Here is a 22,104-nt window from a genome sequence, read left to right on the forward strand (position 1 = left end):
CAGATGTTAAGTCCCATAGTGCTCAGAGCCATTTGCGCCACACTTACAGCTGTACACCATCTGTACGAAATCTGAAAAATAACATAGTTTATGCTATCTACGTTCTAGGATACAAATTTGCAATGAATTTGGAAGTAATGACGTTAGACATTTCGAAATAAGTCATTGGCGTCGGTTCTTGAGTGAATTAGCGGTAGGGTTTCTGGGAATATACACGTTCTCCAATGTGCATTTTGGGTAAATATTGGACATCAAAGATGAAGCTCACGGGAGTTATTATTTTCTTCTTCACTGGAGTTATTCGAGAAAGAACGAAGGCAGTGCTGTCTCTGTTATAAGGGGCTGCTCTTTTAACAGACATTCAAGCTGCTCTCAGAAACAGCTATTGGCAGCCTTCCCACAGTCAATCGCTAGTGGCGAAACGCAAAATTATTTTTGGAACATGCTTCGTTGCTTTGGCAATGATATAATCGGAGCAAAAACGTGTAGCATATGTTTGCTGCTTGGTTGTAGTCCACAACGCTTTCTTGGCTACAGTTAAAAACCAGAAGCTCAGATGAGCAACAAACTTACCGAATGGCAACGAGGATAACTTTCGAACTGCTGAAACTACTCAGAATTGTTACGAAAACGCTAAAGGGAGAGTGCTGCACGCTCTAGTCGTAACAATTTTGCTTCGAAATTTTTTTTATCAGTCACAGCTACGTAAATATATTTTACGACCGCCTTATAAGTGTAACTCATCGACGCTGGTTCAATATAGCGCATAGAAAACCATACTAATTCTAGTCTTCAATGTTTTATTGTGAATGAAACTGGAAGAACATGAAAGCGTATCTGACAATACTGAATGGCTCCTGTCGTACTGTGCACAGCCGCCATTTCTGTAGTCAATTTTCACGGTGCTCGACAGATGTCGAAAACAGGAGGCTCTGTGTTTCATTGTAATGCTTTGTTTGACACGATGCTACGCTGTTATCGATAGCAGCACAGGCGAAATGTGAGTTTTGGTTCGAAAGCCCAGATGGTAAGAGCATTTTGCACGAAAGGCATTGGCCAGGGTGCGAATTACGTCCCGACACCAGTTTTGACCTGTCAGAATGCGTCAACACAGAATGCCTGTAGCGTGAAATACTCATTCTAGATGATTGCAGTGTCTTCTTTCTGTTGGTCACGAACGACGACAACGCTCTTATATTGTTAGATCTGCCTATATTTACGTGAGTGTCAGTGCAACAGACACGAAGTCTGTAGCTTTCTCTCAGCTGTGTCACTCTCAGTGATTTATGTTTCGTGAAGATATAGGAACCGCCGTTTTCTGTAAGACTATTATGAGGTCAGAGATTAGGATCTCATCGATTTCGAAGTCACTCGATGTGGCAGGAATCACTACGTGGCCTTTTCGGAAAAGAAACCATCTCGAAACATTCGCCTAAAGTGATTTAATGAAACTACAGAGAAAGTAATGAGGGTTGCTAAATGTGAATTCAGAGTCTTAAGCGCTATGTCATTTTGGTCGGCAAATAGCCCAATCTAGGTATCTGTTAAAGTGTGTCTACCTTGCTACTTGCGGATTCAGACGATGCCAAAGCACATGTGTGCGTATTGTTACATCTGCGTAGTTTATGATCAGACACTTGGCACAAACGCAGACTTTCTTCTGGGTTGTGACGTATCGGGATAAATACGTGTAATACGAACGGTGTGGTCCTATTGTTTTTCCATGGGGAACATTCAACATTACCTCCGCTGTTCGTTGTACCTTAAGCTACTCTGGTACTAAATCATCCCTTGACTTTACTGTTGACAGGCTGCCAAGCCTCGAGGCAATAGTGCATGCGGCCTTTTGTTATGGTAAGCAAGACAGCGTGAAAACAGACGAGTGGCGCCACTCCAAGCTAGCAGACAGGGGACTGGCGAGACGCGTCGGGCCAGTGGGATTGCAGGCATGTGCAGCGACTAACCTGTACGCCCTGCAGGCGCTGCATAACCTCGGAGAGCGCGCCCAGCACCTCGCGCGCCATGGCGCGCCGCGGACCGGACAGCGCGCACTTGTCGCTGGCGCCAGCGAACGCGGCCGCTCCTCCGCTGCCAGGTTATTTGTGCACCGGCGCACTGGCCCAACAGCTCCGCTGCGACCTAGTTCGCACGCCCCCACACCTCCCACCGTGTGATTGCCCATCGGTACTCCGAGCCCATTAAGACCCGTGACCAGCGAGAACTTCTAATGCCACTCTCCGAAGGGATGAAAATATAACAATATTATTATTACCAGGTAATTATAATTAAATTGCAGCGGAGGTCCAATCAGGGCTCTAATTATCGTATGGCAGCTACTCGCGGAGGTCCAGTGAGGGCTGTAATTATCGTATGGCAGCGATACTTGGTAGACATTCCAATGTGTTAACGCAGAACCGATTTATGCTGAAAAAAAAAAAATGTTCCGACTCTGGCTACCAGGTGCAAATCTGACGCTGTGTGTCCAAGAAAGACGTATATACAGGGTGGTTCATTGATAGTGACCGGGCCAAATATCTCACGAAATAAGCATCAAACAATAATAATAATGGCGTGTTACGAGGGCCTCCCGTTGGGTAGACCGCTCGCCTGGTGCAAGTCTTTCGATTTGACGCCACTTCGGCGACTTGCACGTCGATGGGGATGAAATGATGATGATTAGGACAACACAACACCCAGTACCTGAGCGGAGAAAATCTCCGACCCAGCCAGGAATCGAACCCGGGCCCTTAGGATTGACAGTCTGTCGCACTGACCACTTTTTTTTTTATTTTTACTCTCGTTTTGTTCGTTTTCGTTCGTTGTATCTGCTCGGGGTGGACGTCGCAAGACACCCGTTTCAGTTCGTCGTTGATCCATTAACTCAGTTTTTTTATTACAAAGGGCAGCTAACCCTCTGACCGAACACGCTGAGTTACCGTGCCGGCGACCACTCAGCTACCGGGGGCGGACGGCATCAAACGAAAAAACTACAAAGAACGGAACTCATCTAGCTTGAAGGGGAAAACGGATGGCGCTATGGTTGGCCCGCTAGATGGCGCTGCCATGGGTCAAACGGATATCAACTGCGTTTCTATAAATAAGAACCCCCGTTTTTTTATTACATATTCGTGTAGTACGTAAAGAAATATGAACGTTTTAGTTGGACCACTTTTTTCGGTTTGTAATAGATGGCGCTTTAATAGTCACAAACGTATAAGTACGTGGTATCAAGTAACATTCCGCCAGTGCGGATGGTATTTGCTTCGTGATACATTACCCGTGTTAAAATGGACCGTTTACCAACTGCGGAAAAGGTCGATAGTGTTGATGTATGGCTATTGTGATCAAAATCCCCAACGGGCGTGTGCTATGTATGCTGCTCTGTATCCTGGAAGACATCATCCAAGAGTCCGGACCGTTCGCCGGGTAGTTACGATATTTAAGGAAACAGGTAGTGTTCAGCCACATGTGAAACGTCAACTACGACCTGCAACAAATGATGATGCCCAAGTAGGTGTTTTAGCTGCTGTCGCGGCTAATCCGCACATCAGTAGCAGACAAACTGCACGAGAATCGAGAATCTGAAAAAGTCGGTGTTGAGAATGCTACATCAACATCGATTGCACCCGTACCATATTTATATGCCCCAGGAACTGCATGGCGACGACGTGTACAGTTCTGCCACAGGGCACAAGAGAAATTACGGGACGATGACAGATTTTTTGCACGCGTTCTATTTTACCGACGAAGCGTCATTCAGCAACAGCGGTAACGTAAACCGGCATAATACGCACTATTGGGCAACGGAAAATCCACGATGGCTGCGACAAGTGGAACATCAGCGACCTTGGCGGGTTAATGTATGGTGCGGCATTGTGGGAGGAAGGATAATTGGCCCCCATTTTATCGATGGCAATCTAAATGGTGCAATGTATGATTTCCTACGTAATGTTCTGCCGATGTTACTACAAGATGTTTCACTGCAGGACAGAATGGCGATGTACTTCTAACATGATGGATGTCCGACACATAGCTCGCGTGAGGTTGAAGCGGTATTGAATAACATATTTCATGACAGGTGGATTGGTCGTCGAAGCATCATACCAAGGCCTGCACGTTCACCGGATCTGACGTCCCCGGATTACTTTCTGTGGGGAAAGTTGAAGGATATTTGCTATCGTGATCCACCGACAACGCCCGACAACATGGGTCAGCGCATTGTCAATGAACGTGCGAACATTACGGAATGCGAACTACTCGCTGTTGAGAGGAATGTCGTTACACGTATTGCCAAATGCATTGAGGTTGACGGACATCATTTTGAGCATTTCTTGCATTAATGTGGTATTTACAGGTAATCACACAATCAACAGCATGCGTTCTCAGAAATGATAAGTTCACGAGGGTACATGTATCACATTGGAACAACAGAAACAAAATGTTCATATGTACCTACGATCTGTATTTTAATTTAAAAAACCTACCCGTTACCAACTGTTCGTCTAAAATTTTGAGCTATACGTTTGTGGCTTTTCTTCCTGTTGCCAGTCTACATTTTATATTCTCCTTTACTTCGCCCATCATCAGTTATATCAGTTATTTTGCTGCCGAAATAACAAAAGTCATCCACTATATTAAGTGTCGCGTTATTTAACCTAATTCCCTCAGAATTACCTGATTTAATTCGAATGCAGTCCATTATCCTCGTTTTTCTTCCGTTGATGTCCTTTGGTGTCTCTGACAGAATTACAATGCCATCGGAAAAACTCAAAGTTTTTATTTCTTCTCCCTGAACTTTAATTCCTACTGCAGATTTTTCTTTGGTCTCCTTTATTACTTCCTCAGTCTACAGACTGAATGACATCGAGGATAGCCTACAACCCTGTCTGAGTCCCTTCTGTAACCACCGCTTCCCTTTTGTCACCCTCGATTCGACTGGTTTCTGTAGAAGTTGTAAATAGTCTTTCGCCCACTGTGTTTTATCCCTGTCACCGTCAGGATTTCGGGGTACTTCGTTAACACTGTCGAAAGCTTTCTTTAAGTTTACAAATGATATAAAGCACGTTTGTCCTGCCTTAATACATCTTGCAAGATAGGTTGTAGGGTCAGTATTGCCTCACGGGTTCCTACATTTCCCCGGAATCCGAACTGATCTTCTCCGATGTTGGTTTCTGTCAGTTTTTCCATTCTTCTGTAAAGAATTCGTATTCATATTTTGCAATCATCACTTATGAGACTGATTGTTAGGTAATTTTCACATCTGTCAGTGCCTGCTTGCTTTGTGATTCGAATTAATATATTCTTTTTGAAGGCTGAAGGTATTTCGCATGTCACATACATCTTGGACATCAGATGGAAGAGTTTTTTCATGTGTGGCTCTCCCAAGACTGTCAGTAGTGCTGACGTAATGTCGACTACTCCCGGGGCCTTGTTTCGAGTTAGCTGTTTTACTGCTCTATAAAATTCTTCTTTCAGTACCATATCTCCCGTCTCATCTTCATCTGCGTCGTCTTCCCGCGTTATTTATCATTGCTCAAACACAACTGCAATCGTCAGCGCAGAATTCCGATAATTTTATTGAAAAGATTGTTCTCTGCCACTAAAACTATATGACATCCCGGAACACTTATTGTCTGTGCCCTACGACAACGTTGCATATCCTAAGCCAAAATTTCAATCTTCCAGTACCTCTCCCTTAGCTTTGTCTTCCAAACCTCACTACAGCGTTCCCCTTTGCGAAACAATTCTGTGACGGTAGGCAGATATCCGGGAAGTACTAAGGAACACATTGACATTTCATTGATACTACCCGCACCTGCACACCTTCCATCATAGCGAGTATACCTGTGAGCCTGCACAGTGACACGCGCGGATGACAACATGGAAATACACACACCGCGCTTCTGCCTCTTGTAGGCCACTAACAGACGACAGAGATCCATGTGGACGTCAGAACTGAGGCAACAAACCGTAGCTCCCAGTAAATCATTTGGAGCTTAAGAGATGCCGAGCACTTGGTCCGAAATGGAGACGCAGAGGCTACAAAAAAAATTATGTTGTACCGGGTGATCAAAAGGTCAGTATAAATTTGAAAACTTAATAAACCACGGAATAATGTAGATAGAGAGGTAAAAATTGACACATATGCTTGGAATGACATGGGGTTTTATTAGAACCAAAAAAAAAGTATTGCTAGACGCGTGAAAAATCTTTTGCACGCGTCGTTTGGTGATATCGTGTGCTCAGCCGCCACTTTCGTCGTGCTTGGCCTCCCAGGTCCCCAGACCTCAGTCCGTGCGATTATTGGCTGAGGGGTTACCTGAAGTCGCAAGTGTACCGTAATCGACCGACATCTTTAGGGATGCTGAAAGACAACATCCGACGCCAATGCCTCACCATAACTCAGGACATGCTTTACAGTGCTGTTCACAACATTATTCCTCGACTACAGCTATTGTTGAGGAATGATGGTGGACATATTGAGAATTTCCTGTAAAGATCATCATCTTTATTTTGTCTTACTTTGTTATGCTAACTATTGCTATTCTGATCAGATGAAGCGCCATCGGTCGGACATTTTTTGAAATTTTGTATTTTTTTGGTTCTAATAAAATCCCATGCCATTCCAAGCATGTGTGTCAATTTGTACCTCTCTATCTACATTATTCCGTGATTTATTCAGTTTTCAAAATTATACTGACTTTTTGATCACCCGGTACATTGAGAGGCGTCCTCCGTGTTTATTTCACCGTGAAGCGGTCTACAGATGGTGCATTATGCGAACTCGGAGTTCTACAAAGAATCCCTATTACATGACTCCTATACGCAATATCTGACATTTAATCCCTTGCCCCTATTGAAGAACCATGCCAGGTGAGGACACACGCCGTACATATAATAAGAATCAATTTAATAAAAACACAAGAATAATCTCCCAAAAGAATGACTGGGTTGAGGAGACTGGCAGGCAGTTTGTAACTGAAAGCCAGAAATATTGTGGAAAATGAAACAAATTTTTATTACTACTAGGTTTTCACATTAACAACTCAATATGCATGATGAGGTTATGACAACTAACACGAAAGTACTAATTTTTTCCATTTTTCGGTACCGATTGGCACCTTTTCTATCACTGACAGAGAGCACGAGATTATAGTTGATTTACCTATCAAAGTGAAGGTTACTGACATGCAGAAGGAAATTATACTTTGAGCAAGCACTGAACAGCATATATTCCCTTCCGTATCTGCCTCGGCAAGAGCGATTTGAATACGGCCGGAGCTGCAGATATTTGCCCTGTGATGTTCTCTGAACGACGAAACCACAGCAGGTGGCCCCCTCGTGGTGTCGAGATGTGGATCAGCTGTGATGATCGCTTATGTGCAAAACTAATGTATGGGCTGCCGAGCGAAAAACAAAACTTCTCTGCACGGGCCGGAGCAAAGGCTACGCTTCCCTTCGAAGCCAAAACGGGGTACTTAATTTCTGTAGGTACCAGACGGAGTTGGCTCCAGGGGCCGTCCGAGAGTAATAATTTTCTTACGAACTACCCGTCACCGTCATTCCCGCTCGCTGTGTGGATGCCCAGCGGCTGTCCGATCAGTGTTACTTTCGGTAGGCACCCGTTGGCTGCGGTCAGTCGTCCAAGCACCACACCGGCGCCGCTTCCAGAATTCGCGGAAGGCGCCGCCGTTGTCTGGTACGGGCGTCCGGTCCAAGGTAAGATCAAAGGGACGCTTCTGCACAGGGCGCCGACTTGGGCGGCCCTCTCTGTCGGTGTTACAAAATCTCCCCCCGGCTGCTCGGCACCGATTCCACTTGCAGCGGTTTCCGGTAGAGAACTCTGCCACGGAAAAGTTCTTCATAATACGTGATTTTTAATGCAATGCACCTTGTGCTCATTGTACGTTTTAACAGACCTGTAGTAGTTATAATTATCCGAACGGAACCCTTAGCTTGATCTCTGTACTTCGCTGGTTGCCATGGGAATCTTCAATTCAGTAATAAAAATGCAAATAGGCGGATAACGTGAGCCTTGTACTTGCAGTGCATGGCCCAGATAGGACGCCATCTCCCAGCATGTTCCTAGCAAAAACGTAAATCGCGCACATTGTGCTCGGATTCACCTCGTTGACATAATTAGCTCCTAACAAGTACACACATAACAAAAAGTTTTGTATCACTTCGGTTCCGAGAATTCCGGAACCTGTACAGGAAATTGGAATAAAGATCAACATTAACATCATTTCCGCCCTTTTTATTGCTCATGAAAACCACACACTGCATGTTGTACCACGATACAGCGAGATCTTCAGAGGTGGTGGTCCCGATTGCTCCACTCAGGTACCTTTAATACCCAGTAGCACGTCCTCTTGCATTGATGCATGCCTGTATTCGTCGTGTCATACTATCCACGAGTTCATAAAGGCACTGTTGTTCCAGATTGTCCCATTCCTCAACGGCGATTCAGCGTAGATCCCTCAGAGTGGTTGGTGGGTCACGTCGCCCATAAACACCCCTTTTCAGTCTATCCTAGGAATGTTCGTTAGGGTTCATGTCTGGAGAAGATGCTGACCTCTTTAGTGGAGCGATGTCATTATCCAGAAGGAAGGCATCCACAAGATGTGCACGATGGGGACGCGAATTGTCGTCCATGAAGATGAATGCCTCGCCAATATGCTGCCGATATGGATGCACTACCGGTCGGATGATGGCATTTACATCTCGTACAGCCGTTACGGCGCCTTCCATCACTACCAGCGGCGTACGTCGGCCCCATGTTCCACCGAAAAACGGCAGGGCTCCACCTTGCTGCACTCGTTGGACAGTGTATCTTAGGCGTTCAACCTGACCGGGTTACCTCCAAACACGCCTCCAACGATTGTGTGGTTGAAGGCATCTGCGGCACTCATCGGTGAAGAGAACGTGATGCCAATCCTGAGCGGTCCATCCGGCATGTTGTTGGGCCCATGTGTACTGCGCTGCATGATGTCGTGGTTGAAAAGATGGACCTCTCCATGGACGTCGGGAGTGAAGTTGCGCATCATGCAGCCTATTGCGCACCGTGTGAGTCGTAACACGAAGTCCTGTGGCTGCACGAAAAGCTTTATTCAACATGGTGGAGTTGCTGTTAGGGTTCCTCCGAGCCATAATCCGTAGGTAGCGGTCATCCACTGCAGTAGTAGCCCCTGGGCGGCCTGCGCGACGCATGTCATCGACAGTTCCTGTCTCTTTGTATCTCTTCTATGTCTGAACAACATCGCTTTGGTTCACTCTGGGACGCATGGTCACTTCCCTTGTTGAGGGCCCTTCCTGGCACAAAGTAACAATTCGGATGTGATCGAACCGCTGTATTGACGATCTAGGCATGGTTGAACTACAGACAACACGAGCCGTGTACCTCCTTCCTGGTGGAATGACTGGAACTGACTGGCTGTCGTATTCCCTCCGTCTAATATGCGCTGCTCATGCATGGTTGTTTACATCTTTGGGCGGGTTTAGTGACATCTCTGAACAGTCAAATGGACTGTGTCTGTGATACAATATCCACAGTCAAGGTCTTTCTTCAGGAGTTCTGGGAACTGGGGTGATGCAAAACTTTTTTTGATGTGTGTAAATGAGTTTTAGGTGATTGTCGCATCCATGGCGGCCTCCTATAATCTGTCGTGAAAACATATCGAACTCATGTACATTCTTCGAGCTGTTCTAATAAAACGTCCTGTAAACATGCCCCTTGTTCAGAATCGTAGCTGCGATGTATACTAATGAGCGAAAACATTCTGATTTGTTGGCTCACTTCTGGAACGCAGTACAGCAGCGATTCTGCGTAGCATAGATTCGACAATTCCTTAGTTGTTGTAAGGAGGTATTTGGCACTTGATGTCTATGCACAGGTCGTATTAATTCCGTAAAATTACCAGCCTGTGGTTTGTGGGCACGAAGCTAGCCCCCTAATAGCGCCCCAGATGTGGTCCATCAGGTTCGGATCAGGCAAATTTGGTGGCCAGGTCATCAACGCGAGTTGCGAACTATTGTCCCCTGGAAGATGTGACTGCCGTCGGAAAAGACATGAAGGATGGAGGGATGAATTTAAGTAGGCTGTTTAGGTTTTTATATTGATAACGCCACGTAGCGCTCTGTATGAAAATCACTGGCTGTGCTGTGTGCAGTCTGTGGCTGGTTTGCATTGTTGTTGGCTATTGTAGTGTTTGGCAGTTGGCTGTTAACAGCGCGTAGCGTTGCGCAGTTGGAGGTGAGCCGCCAGCAGTGGTGGATGTGGGGAGTGAGATGGTGGAGTTTTGAGAGCGGACGATCTGGACAGAGACAGTAAATTTGTAAGACTGGATATCATGAACTGATATATATATTATGACTTTTGAACACTATTAAGGTAAATACATTGTTTGTTCTCTAACAAAATCTTTCATTTGCTAACTATGCCTATCAGTAGTTAGTGCCTTCAGTAGTTTGAATCTTTTATTTAGCTGGCAGTAGTGGCGCTCGCTGTATTGCAGTAGCTTGAGTAACGAAGATTTTTGTGAGGTAAGTGATTTGTGTAAGGTATAGTTTAATGTTAGCCAGGGACATTCTTTTGTATGGATTATTGAAAGTCAGATTGCGTTGCGCTAAAAGTATTGTGTGTCATTTTAGTGTTGATCAGAATAGGTAAAGAGCGAAATGCGAAATGTCTGAGTACGTTCAGTTCTGCTCAGCTGTTTGAAAAGAAAATAATGTAAGGGGTTTATCAGCACAGTAATTCATTAATTTGTCTAAGGGGACGTTACATGAAGTAGTCCACAATAATGTTGATGCAGTCCACAGCAGTCGTGGTGCCTTCGATAAGTACCACAGTTCCAATGGAAGCATATCACAACCCAGCCTCCGCCGGCCTGCGTTCGTGACGCGGTCCATATTTCGATCAGCTGTTCGCCTGATTAACAGCGCACCCGGTCACGACTGTCGACCTGTTGTACCAAGAAATTTTGAACCCGACCAGTGGACACTTTTCCATTGATTCAAAGTCCACTTACGACGCTATCGTGCCTACTGCAATTGAAATTTATGATTTTTTGAGCCAACGTGGGAGCACGTAGGGATGACCTACTGCGGAGCCCCATGTTCAACAATGTGAGCTGAACTGTATTTTCCAGTATTGTACTTTGTCGTCAGATTTGCCACCGATCGCTGCTTATCCTGCTTTACAGAGCGGGAAAGACTCCGACCTCGACCTTCTGTTACGAGACGTGGAGGTTCTCACGGCAGTAGCACGCGAACAACCGAGAAGCTTCGCCATTTGGGAGATGCTCGTTCCCAGGTGTCGCATCTTAAGAATCTGTCGTTCGTCAAACTCGTTATGTCAGTGGATTTCTCTGTCCGCAACTCGTATTGTCACTAGAATAACTTCCCAGTCAGCTCTGTGTTTTGTTGGCAGAAGAGCTAACACTGTGTTACTAGTGGAGGCCGAAATGCACGCGTTTTAGCTCACGCAGGCTGGCGTGAGGAGGGAAGAACTATAGTGACGTGAGGTCTGGAACACGACAAGGAATTAGAATTCAGAAAGCGGACGTAATTATTTTGATTCTTAACTTTAATCCATTAATGATGAACGTCGCTCTTGACGGTACATGATTCACAATATTATCTGTTCAGAATACATTCATAGTAACTGAATATGGCGCCTTGCTAGGTCGTAGCAAATGACGTAGCTGAAGGCTATGCTAAACTGTCGTCTCTGCAAATGAGAGCGTATGTAGACAGTGAACCATCGCTAGCAAAGTCGGCTGTACAACTGGGCGAGTGCTAGGGGGTCTCTCTAGACTACACCTGCCGTGTGGCGGCGCTCGGTCTGCAATCACTGATAGTGGCGACACGCGGGTCCGACGTATATTGACGGACCGCGGCCGATTTAAAGGCTACCACCTAGCAAGTGTGGTGTCTGGCGGTGACACCACACTCTGACCCGCTTATATACTTTCCTTACCCCGTTGTCACGTGCCACCAACATCACAAGGCATCATTCAATCTCGCGCTGGGTATTGGTCATCATGTTGTGACTCATCAACGTATTTCGCACGAGTTTGTTATTTAGGTAATGGAGCATTTCTGTTCTTATGCCTTTTCAGTGTCTTTCCTCCCAACTGTCTTGCACTATAACATTGCTCCGATTTAATTGTATTATGGTGTAACAAAGTCTGGTTCTCTCCGTTTACTATACAAGGTGTTTATAAATGAATATCAGGTTTTTAACGCTTTGTAATATTTATTATATTGAACTTACAGTTATAAATGATATGTCAAATGAAAGATCAACTCAATCAGTTTTACCGAGAACCCTATAAATGTTCAATGTGAGCACCATTTGTCACACAGTACACATCATGTCTATAACCGAGTTCTTCTCAAACGTTGATAAGTGTGTCTTCAGTGTCCGCAGCTCGTGGTCGTGCGGTAGCGTTCTCGCTTCCCGCGCGCGGGTTCCCGGGTTCGATTCCCGGCGGGGTCAGGGATTTTCTCTGCCTCGTGATGACTGGGTGTTGTGTGATGTCCTTAGGTTAGTTAGGTTTAAGTAGTTCTAAGTTCTAGGGGACTGATGACCAAAGATGTTAAGTCCCATAATGCTCAGAGCCATTTGAACCATTTTTTTGTCTTCAGTGATTGTAGCAACCGCTGCTTCAATCAAGTTTCTTAATTCAGGGAGGTCTGCTGGTAGTAGAGTCATGTACACACGATCCTTGATGAGGTGACAAAGGAAAAAATAGCATGGCGATAGGTAGGGTGAACGTGGAGGCGATGCAAAGCAAGCCCTGTCATTGGGTCCCTTGCGGCCTATCCAGCACTTGGGTAAAGTGAAGTTCTACCAATCACGTACTTCGCTATGCCAGTGAGGTGGTGCACCATCTTGCTGGAAAATGAAGTTCTCTGGCTCATCTTCTTCCAACTGAGGGAAGAGCCGTTGCTCTAGTGTATCAAAGTAAGAAGTTCCAGTTACAGTAGGTTCACCAAAACAAAAAGGCCCATAAACTTTCCGCCGGGATACGGCACAAAAAACAGTCACTTTAGGGGAATCTCGTTGCATTTGTACCACCTCATGAGGATCTTCTGAGCCCCAGATGCGCACATTGTGAACGTTAACATGTCCACTAAGGTGAAAGGTCGATTCATCACTGAAAACAACATGATCCAGAAAATCTTCATCGTCATGAAACAACATTTCGTTTGCGAAGTTGGCATGTAATCCACAGTCTGCCAGCTTTAGAGCCTGTAATAACTGTAAACGGTAAGGATGTAGTTGAACGCGTTTTCTTAAAACTTTCCAAACAGTCGACACAGGAAATTGTAATTGACGACTATCCTTCCGGACTGATTTCTTTGGGCCACAAGTGAACGACTTTCTCACTCGCTCAACAGTATCTTCACTAACTGGTCGTCCTGTGCTCTTCCCTTTACAAAGGCATCAAATTGATGATACCATCTACGAATGTTATTATCACTTGGAGGATCACTGCCGAACTTCAGCCGGAATGCACGTTGCACAGTAACTAAAGATTCGACCTTTGCAAACTACAGAACACAAAACGCTTTCTGTTCACTAAAGTGCGCGTCATTTATGTTGGCGGCCGAGTTTAGGTTCGTTCTGCGCATATGACGTCACAAAACACAGTCAGCCAATGAACAGAGAACGACGTTGCCAGATCTCGACTGCAGTGCAGAGCATGGACGAGTGGCTTCAGTTTTAGAAACGTTCAGTCATAAATAAAGTAATAGAACAAAAGCAATGTCTTGATAGCAAACTTTCTTTTATACTGCTTTTTCGCAATAAAGAACAGCGGTAATTGTTTATTTCCTATTGTACTTCGACGAAGCGTGAGTAATTCATAGTTATACCAGCAGTGTTTGTCAGTATTTTGCGTGACATGTCAAATAGTCCTCATGGCATGCTGTCAGCAGACGAACTGCGATAGCGCAACAGTTAAGGTGTTTGGCTTCTATGTGAACGGTTCTGTGTTCAAACCTTGTACGGTGCTTAATATTTTCATTATTTAAAAACAATATCGAAGTGCCTTACTTCACGAATTATATTCGTTTGAATGCAATTTTTTGAAAATTCTAGTGCTTTGTCTCTTCATTAACCCTTTCGCTGCTGCAGACACGTGCTCCCCGTATTCCGCGCTGTGGGCGATTTTGTCATCACTGCACTGCTCGCCTGTGCAGACACATGGTGTTCCCACTGCCTTGACACGCTTATCATTCGATTTCACAAAACCTATTTGGCCCAAAAATTTGATTTTTACGCGTCTTCTTGACTGATACCTTCCCCCCATAAATGACTTAATTTTGTTTCGATGTTCAATGCAGTTATTATGCAGCATTAAATGTAGTAAACCATTGCACGAAATTTTGAAGAGTTCGCAGAGGTAGAAGTCCATAGCGTATACTTTCCGTATGGTCGATTTTAGTTGCCACAATGTTGAGAATGAAATGTGGACAAGATACCTAAATTTCATATAAAATTTACTGTATAACAATATCTCATTTAATTTAAGTACCACATAGGTGTCGTAGGTAATATTGAGAAATATTCCGTCTTTCGCGACTGTAATAAAAGTTTTATTTACACCGGACGCGTTTGGCTTTATTTTAAAGCACTTCAATCAATGAAAGGTATGGCACATACACAATGGTACTCATGTTCTCTTTCTTGTTTTTGTTCCACAGTCGCAGTTTTACCAATGGTACTGAAATATATTCCTCTTCTGCAACTGTAATAAGCGACTTATTTAGACCAGACGCGTTTTTCTCTTTTGAAGCATCTTCAGTGAACAGTATTTTGTCTCCTCCATTGCCAAGTCACCTTTCGTAGTTTTGTGCTGCGGTAACACAATATTCAACGTTTGTTTTGGCTGATCAGTGTTTTAGAAAATAAATGATGTTTGTGTGTGCCACACACAAAAATTATATTTGACATAGCTTAGAGCACTTCACTGATAGACGGTATATTCAAGTCCTAATGTTTTTGTAAGTCCACAGTTTTGTTTAACGTATTTTGTCTACTTCCTTTTGATTGATTGAAGTGCTTTAAAATAAAGCCAAACGTGCTCAGTGTAAACAAAACTTTTGTTACAGTCGCGAAAGACGGAATATTTCTCAATATTACATACGACACCAATGTGGTACTTACATTAAATGAGATATTGTTATACAGTAAATTTTATATGAAATTTAGGTATCTTGTCTACATTTCATTCTCAACATTGTGGCAACTAAAATCGACCATACGGAAAGAATACTCTATGGACTTTTACCTCTGCAAACTCTTCAAAATTTCGTGCAATGCTTTACTATATTTAATACTGCATAATAACTGCGTTGAACATCGAAACAAAATTAAGTCATTTATGGGGGGAAGGTATCAGTCAAGAAGATGTGTAAAAATCTAATTTTTGGGCCAAATAATCTTTGTGGAATCGAATGATAAGAGTGTCAAAGCAGTCGGAACACGATGTGTATGCACAGGCGAGCAGTGCAGTGACAAAATCGCACACAGCGCGGAATGCAGGGAGCACGTCTTTGTAGCAGCGAAAGGGTTAATGCGGCCGTGGTGGCTTTACTTCATGAACTGCGCGCTTCCCCCTAAACGTAAGCTTGCGAACTATGCTATACTATGGCGCTGCTTCTATTGGCGCGTGTGTCGTGTGCAACTGGCAACGCAGCAATCTCCCGCGTCTGGGCGGGCATGCGCGAGCCGCCAAGATAAAAGAATTGAACTATAGTCGCCATCTTCGCTACTACCGCTGTCTAGCGGATTGCGGCGGAAACATTGCGCGCTGCGCACGTGCACTGGTGCCAAACACAACTGTTTGAGTTGCTCTTTCATTTGACATATCATTTATAACTGTAAGTTTAATGTAATAAATATTATAAAGCGTTAAAACCCCGATATTCATTTATAAACACCCTGTATTGTTGAACGAATTGTAGCTTCCACTTACGAAAACACACTTCATTAGTTATATAATAATTCAAAGTGTGCGTACCGCTCTTGGAAGGTAGAGCTTCAGTTCCTACTAGAAAATAAAGCATCTGTACGTTCCGTGAAAGCGAGTGCCGCTGAAATCAACCTCATCGCTTGCTCCATACCATCATCATCGACTTTGCAGAGGTGGTTGGGCGATAGTCTAGCAAGAAGAGCGAGCAAGGTTCCTTTCAGAAGGACAACACCACGAGAATATCGTAGGACTCTTCGACTGGCTGTGACGAATAGACGGATGAGAGTAGCTAAACTCCGGATAGAGAGTCACCACTTACCATCGGGAACAGATTACTGGAACCTGGGTTGCGGTCTCGAGCTGCCATCGGTCGTCTACTGCTGACACCATTGTACTGGGTGGTCGTAATTAAACTTTCCCTATTCAACACGTTATAACATGGAAACTAATTACTGTACGAGAACCAAACTTAGTAGCGTTAATGTCAAGGACACAGGGAAGAGAAATATTGCAGAATCCATTCCGTTGAAACACTTTTAATGTGCTGCTACATTGCATCATACCATTACACCAGGTACTGTTACTGCTACAAAAGGGGCTCAATATGGCCCCCACTAGTGTCCAGAAGAGACTGAAAGCGCTGGATTGCATTATGCACAGCAGAACAAAGCATGTTCATAGGTATGCTGGCTACCTCTCTTGATATGCTGCACATCAGATCAGCACATGTGTGAATGTTACCCTGGTAAACCATGTCCTTCAGGTAGCCTGACAACCAGAAATCACAGGGAGTGAGATTAAGTGATTGTGCCGGCCAAGCATTTGGAAACGATCGGCGGATAATTCGATCATTTCGGTGAACTTTACGAGTGATATGCGGTGGGACCCCCGTCTTACGTGAAAACTGTTGAGTTCAATGTGTCTCTCTCCCGTAGGGCGTGCATGACATGCTGGCGAAGCATACCGCAGTAGCGCTGGCCAGTCACACTGCAAGTCTTTGGTCCTTGAGCACCAATCTGTTCAAAAAAGAATGGGCCAGTGATCAACGTAGCCGTGAAGCCGCACCATACGGTGACACGTTAACCGTACAGAGGAACTTCATGCACAGTGACTGGCGGTGAAGATCCCCACACTCGACATTCTATGTGTTCAGCTCACCTGTCAGAGAAAAATGGGGTTCGTTTGTCCCTAGGATGGTTCAGGGCCAGCCGTCGTTAACTTCAATCCTTGCAAGAAAGTGGAGAGCGAAGTCAACACGTCGTTGTGCGTCCTGCGGTACAAGCTGCTGTACGATATGGATCTTGTACGGATACCATTTGTGAATGGTTCGAAGCATCTTCCGTACAGTGGACCACGGGATGTTCAACTCTCATGACACAGCACACACACTGCCTGACCAGCCGGGAATTGCGCGCAGCGTTGTCTGCCATAGCAACAGCGATTTCATCAATCGCCTATGGTGCAACCGGTCGTCGGCCTCTTCCAGGAGCGACGGCCAGTTCTCCAGTTGATTCTAACTTCTTCATCATGCTCCGCTCAGCAGGTGGAGAAAAAGGACCCTTTTGTAATCCTTTCAGCCGGCGATATTCTCGAAGTGCAGCTGCAACGTTACTGTTGTTTTGATAATAGAGCTTCACCAATAATGCCCTGCTCCTTTTCTCAATGCTCTTGTTGACACGCCAACAAGTGCACTGCGACTGGTGGGGTGTATGAGACTATGAATCACGATGAGTGATCACGGTACATGGGGGCCATAGTTGGAACTGGATGGTGGCTCTGTGACGCCTTGGAAATCATGCACCCCATACTCTGGACATTAATGCTACCAAGTTTGGTACTCGTACGGTAATTGGTTTCCGTATTATAACGTGTTAAATAGGGATGCACAACAGAGACTTACATGGTGCAGAGCCATTGCGTGTTGTTTTATAGAGAACCATACACGTTTTAATCCTTTAAAATCTCATTACAGGTGCTTGAGACCGTGATATGGAGGGCAAACACTGATACTGAAATTTAGCATCCTGGGAAGCGTAGCGAGATACTGGAGAAAGGGGAAACGATGCAAGTAACAGAGATCGTATAACAGACTCAAAACAGACAACCGAGGTAGGTAACTTTGAATGTTGCACTTACTTCAGCATTCTGAATACTAGTGTCTTTTGTTGGTAATTGTGTAGACATTACACTTAAAAAAAGAGGTTTGGTAAGAGACGATTTTGTATGTCAGTTTGAGATGACTGGTCGAGGCATGAACATCACAACAGTGGTAATTCAGTAGACTGACTTACTATACCATAACGCTGTCTTTGAATATGGAAGCCAGATTCTTTCGCTGGTGGAAAGACGGTTAGTGGGGTGATATTCAGACTGTAAGCAAGGGGGGGGGGGGATTTTTCAGTTATTATGCCTGCACCATATCCATTGAATAACTATACTGGATGTTATAATTAAAGTGTAGCTACTCACAGCGGTCCAGTCTAGGTTGTAATTATCGTATAGCCAGCAAAACTTAACAGATCTTATAATTCGTTAATTCGGAATCGATTTATGCCGTAAAAAATTCCACTTTTTACCATCAGTCGCAAATCTGGCTCTGTGAATCCAAGAAAGACGTATAGAAATGTTTCGTTATGTAATGGATTAGGAAGGGGATGTGTGCAGAAAAGGCTATACAAGCGAGAAAGAACTCCGGCAATGGTACAAATTTTAATTCATTGCTTCGATAGATCGTAGATAAAGGTGAGACTCAGTATTTCTCAGGAACGTCAACTTCATATGATTAAGTGAGAAAGATATAATGTTATTTATTATTAACCGGCGCTTACATAATTTGTTCAATATGAGCACCAGAGACATCGACGAGATACCTCCGCCAGATTTGCCCCTCTGCCAAAATTGAGACTATTTTTTTCAGCGTAAATCGGTTCCGCGTTAAAGCATTATCGTATCTGCCAAGTTTCGCTGCCAGATGATAACTACAGCCTACACCGGAGCTACGTAAGTAGCTGCACCTTAATTATAACCACCCAGTACATTGCAAGTGCGTTAATGAGCAATTTATATTTAATAAATCAATTTATCAAACTGATGCCGAGAGACATAATGTACGAGGAGGAAGGCTGGGGTCGTGCGCAGTCGCCAGCCAGCCAGCCCCCTTCCAGGGCCGGTGATCTGTGAGCGTCCCGATGTGTCTTTGGAGCGCCGCCAGTGCTCACAGTTACGGCAGTGTGTGACAGCTGCGCCGATGTTTTAGCGGAAACTTGACACTTGCTGCATCACCTCATCGTTGCGTCACTGGTGCGTAAGAGGTGTGAAAGAAATTCGATTCCAAACGCACACATACGACACATATGCACGCTTGTAATCAAATAAAAGCAACTGTGCACGTAGTGAACTAAAACAAGCACGCTGCTATATATGTATGGGCTCATGAACAGACAAAAGCATTTTCCCATGTCATATGCATAAGCGCGCGCACACACACACACACAGACACACACACACACACACACATTCACACACACACACAAAGAGAGAGAGGGTGGAGGGGAGGGGAGTGAGAGATGAGCATATACACTGAAGCGCCACAGAAACTGGTACAGGCATGCGTATTCAATTACAAACACACTACTGGCCATTAAAATTGTTACACCAAGAAAAAATGCAGATGATAAACGGGTATTCATTGGACAAATATATTATACTAGAACTGAAATGTGATTACATTTTCACGCAATCTGGGTGCATAGATCCTGAGAAATCAGTACCCAGAACAACCACCTCTGGCCGTAATAACCGCCTTTATACGCCTGGGCATTGAGTCAAACAGGGCTTGGATGGCATGTAAAGGTAGAGCTGCCCATGCAGCTTCAACACGATACCACAGTTCATCAAGAGTAGTGACTGGCGTATTGTGACGAGCCAGTTGCTCGGCTACCATTGGCCAGACGTTTCCAGTTGGTGAGAGATCTGGAGAATGTGCTGGCCAGGGCAACAGTCGAACATTTCCTGTATCCAGAAAGGCCCGTACAGGACCTGCAACATGCGGTCGTGCATTGTCCTGCTGAAATGTAGGGTTTCGCAGGGATCGAATGAAGGGTAGAGCCACGGGTCGTAACACATCTGAAATGTAACATCCACTGTTCAAAGTGCCGTCAATGCGAACAAGAGGTGACCGAGACGTGTAACCGATGGCACCCCACACCATCACGCCCGGTGATACGCCAGTATGACGATGACGAATACACGCTTCCAATGTGCGTTCACCGCGATGTCACCCAACACGGATGCGACCATCATGATGCTGTAAACAGAACCTGTATTCATCCGAAAAAATGAAGTTCTACCATTCGTGCACCGAGGTTCGTCGTTGAGTACACCATCGCAGGCGCTCCTGTCTGTGATGCAGCGTCAAGGGTAACCGCACCCATGGTCTCCGAGCTGATAGTCCATGCTGCTGCAAACGTCGTCGAACTGTTCGTGCAGATGGTTGTTGTCTTGCAAACGTCCCCATCTGTTGACTCAGGGATCGAGACGTGCCAGCACGATCCGTTACAGCCATGCGGATAAGATGCCCTTCATCTCGACTGCTAGTGATACGAGGCCGTTGGGATCCACCACGGCGTTCCGTATTACCCTCCCGAACCCACCGATTCCATATTCTGCTAACAGTCATTGAATCTCGACCAACGCGAGCAGCAGTGTCGCGATAGGATAAACCGCAATCGCGATAGGCTACAATTCGACCTGCATCAAAGTGGGAAACGTGATGGTACGCATTTCTCCTCCATACACGAGGCATCACAACAACGTTTCACCAGGCAACGCCGGTCAACTGCTGTTTGTGTATGAGGAATCGGTTGGAAACTTTCCTCATGTCAGCACGTTGTAGGTGTCGCCACCAGCGCCAACATTGTGTGAATGCTCTGAAAAGCTAATCATTTGCATATCACAGCATCTTCTTCCTGTCGGTTAAATTTCGCGTCTGTAGCACGTTATCTTTGTTGCAATTTTAATGGCCAGTGGTGTGTACGTAAACAGCAGAATGCGGCTCTGAGGTTGGCAACGCCTAAATAAGGCAAGTGCCTGGCGCGGTTTTAGATCCGTTACTGCTTCTACAGTGGCAAGTTATCAAGATTTAAGTGAGTTTGATCGTGGTGTTATAGTCGGCGCACCAGCGATGGGATACAGCACCTACGAGGTAGCTATGAAGTGGGGATTTTCCCGTACGACCATTTCACGAGTGTACCGTGAATATCAGGAATCCGGTAAAACATCAAATCTCCGACATCGCTACGGCCGGAAAAACATCCTGCAAGAACGGGACCAACGACGACTGAAGAAAATCGTTCAGCATGGCAGAAGTGCAACCCTGCCGCAAATTGCTGCAGATTTAAATGCTGGGCCATCAACAAGTGTCAGCGTACAAACCATTCAACGAAACATCATCGATATAGGCTTTCGGAGCCGAAGGCCACTTGTGTACTCTTGATGACATCACGACACAAAGCTTTACGCCTCGCCTGGGCCTGTCAACACAGACATTGGACTGTTGATGACTGGAAATATGTTGCCTGTTTGGACGAATCTCGTTTAAAATTGTATCGAGCGGATGGATATGTACGGGTATGGAGACAACCTCATGAATCCGTGGACCCTGCATGTCAGCAGGGGACTGTTCAAGTTGGTGGAGGTTCTGTAACGGTGTGGGGCGTGTGCAGTTGGAGTGATATGGAACCCCTGATACGTCTAGATACGACTCTGACAGGTGACACGTATGTAAGCATCCTGTCTGATCACCTGCATCCCTTCATGTCTATCGTGCGTTCCGATGGACTTGGGCAATTTCAGCGACTACCCATGAATTACTATAGCGTGGCTGCAGGAACACTCTTCTGAGTTTAAACACTTCCGATGGCCTCCAAGCCGTCTGGAGTGGCCGTGCGGTTCTAGGCGCTACAGTATGGAATCGCGCGACCGCTACGGTCGCAGGTTCGAATCCTGCCTCGGGCATGGATATGTGTGGTGTCCTTAGGTTAGTTAGGTTTCAGTAGCTATAAGTTCTACGGGAACTGATGACCTCAGAAGTTAAGTCCCATAGTGCTCAGAGCCATTT

At 45.2% G+C, this 22,104-nt stretch overlaps 1 protein-coding gene across 9 annotated transcripts in view; it reads right to left on the reverse strand.

The window, feature by feature from the left end:
- Positions 1–22,104, reverse strand: part of LOC124616597 (probable basic-leucine zipper transcription factor N) — a 424,224-nt gene that overhangs the window by 341,073 nt on the left and 61,047 nt on the right. For 4 of the 9 annotated variants that reach the window (XM_047144928.1, XM_047144934.1, XM_047144977.1 and 1 more), the window contains exon 1: positions 1,965–2,053. The exons of 4 other annotated variants lie outside the window; for them this stretch is intronic. In XM_047144928.1, coding sequence (XP_047000884.1) covers positions 1,965–2,024 — 60 coding nt within the window. In that variant the 5' untranslated portion in view covers positions 2,025–2,053. Of the gene's footprint in view, positions 1–1,964; positions 2,054–22,104 lie in introns of those variants that run through there. One more of the 9 variants, XM_047144963.1, reaches the window with a different exon arrangement.

Source organism: Schistocerca americana, chromosome 1 (assembly GCF_021461395.2).
Source record: "Schistocerca americana isolate TAMUIC-IGC-003095 chromosome 1, iqSchAmer2.1, whole genome shotgun sequence".
NCBI lineage: Eukaryota > Metazoa > Arthropoda > Insecta > Orthoptera > Acrididae > Schistocerca > Schistocerca americana.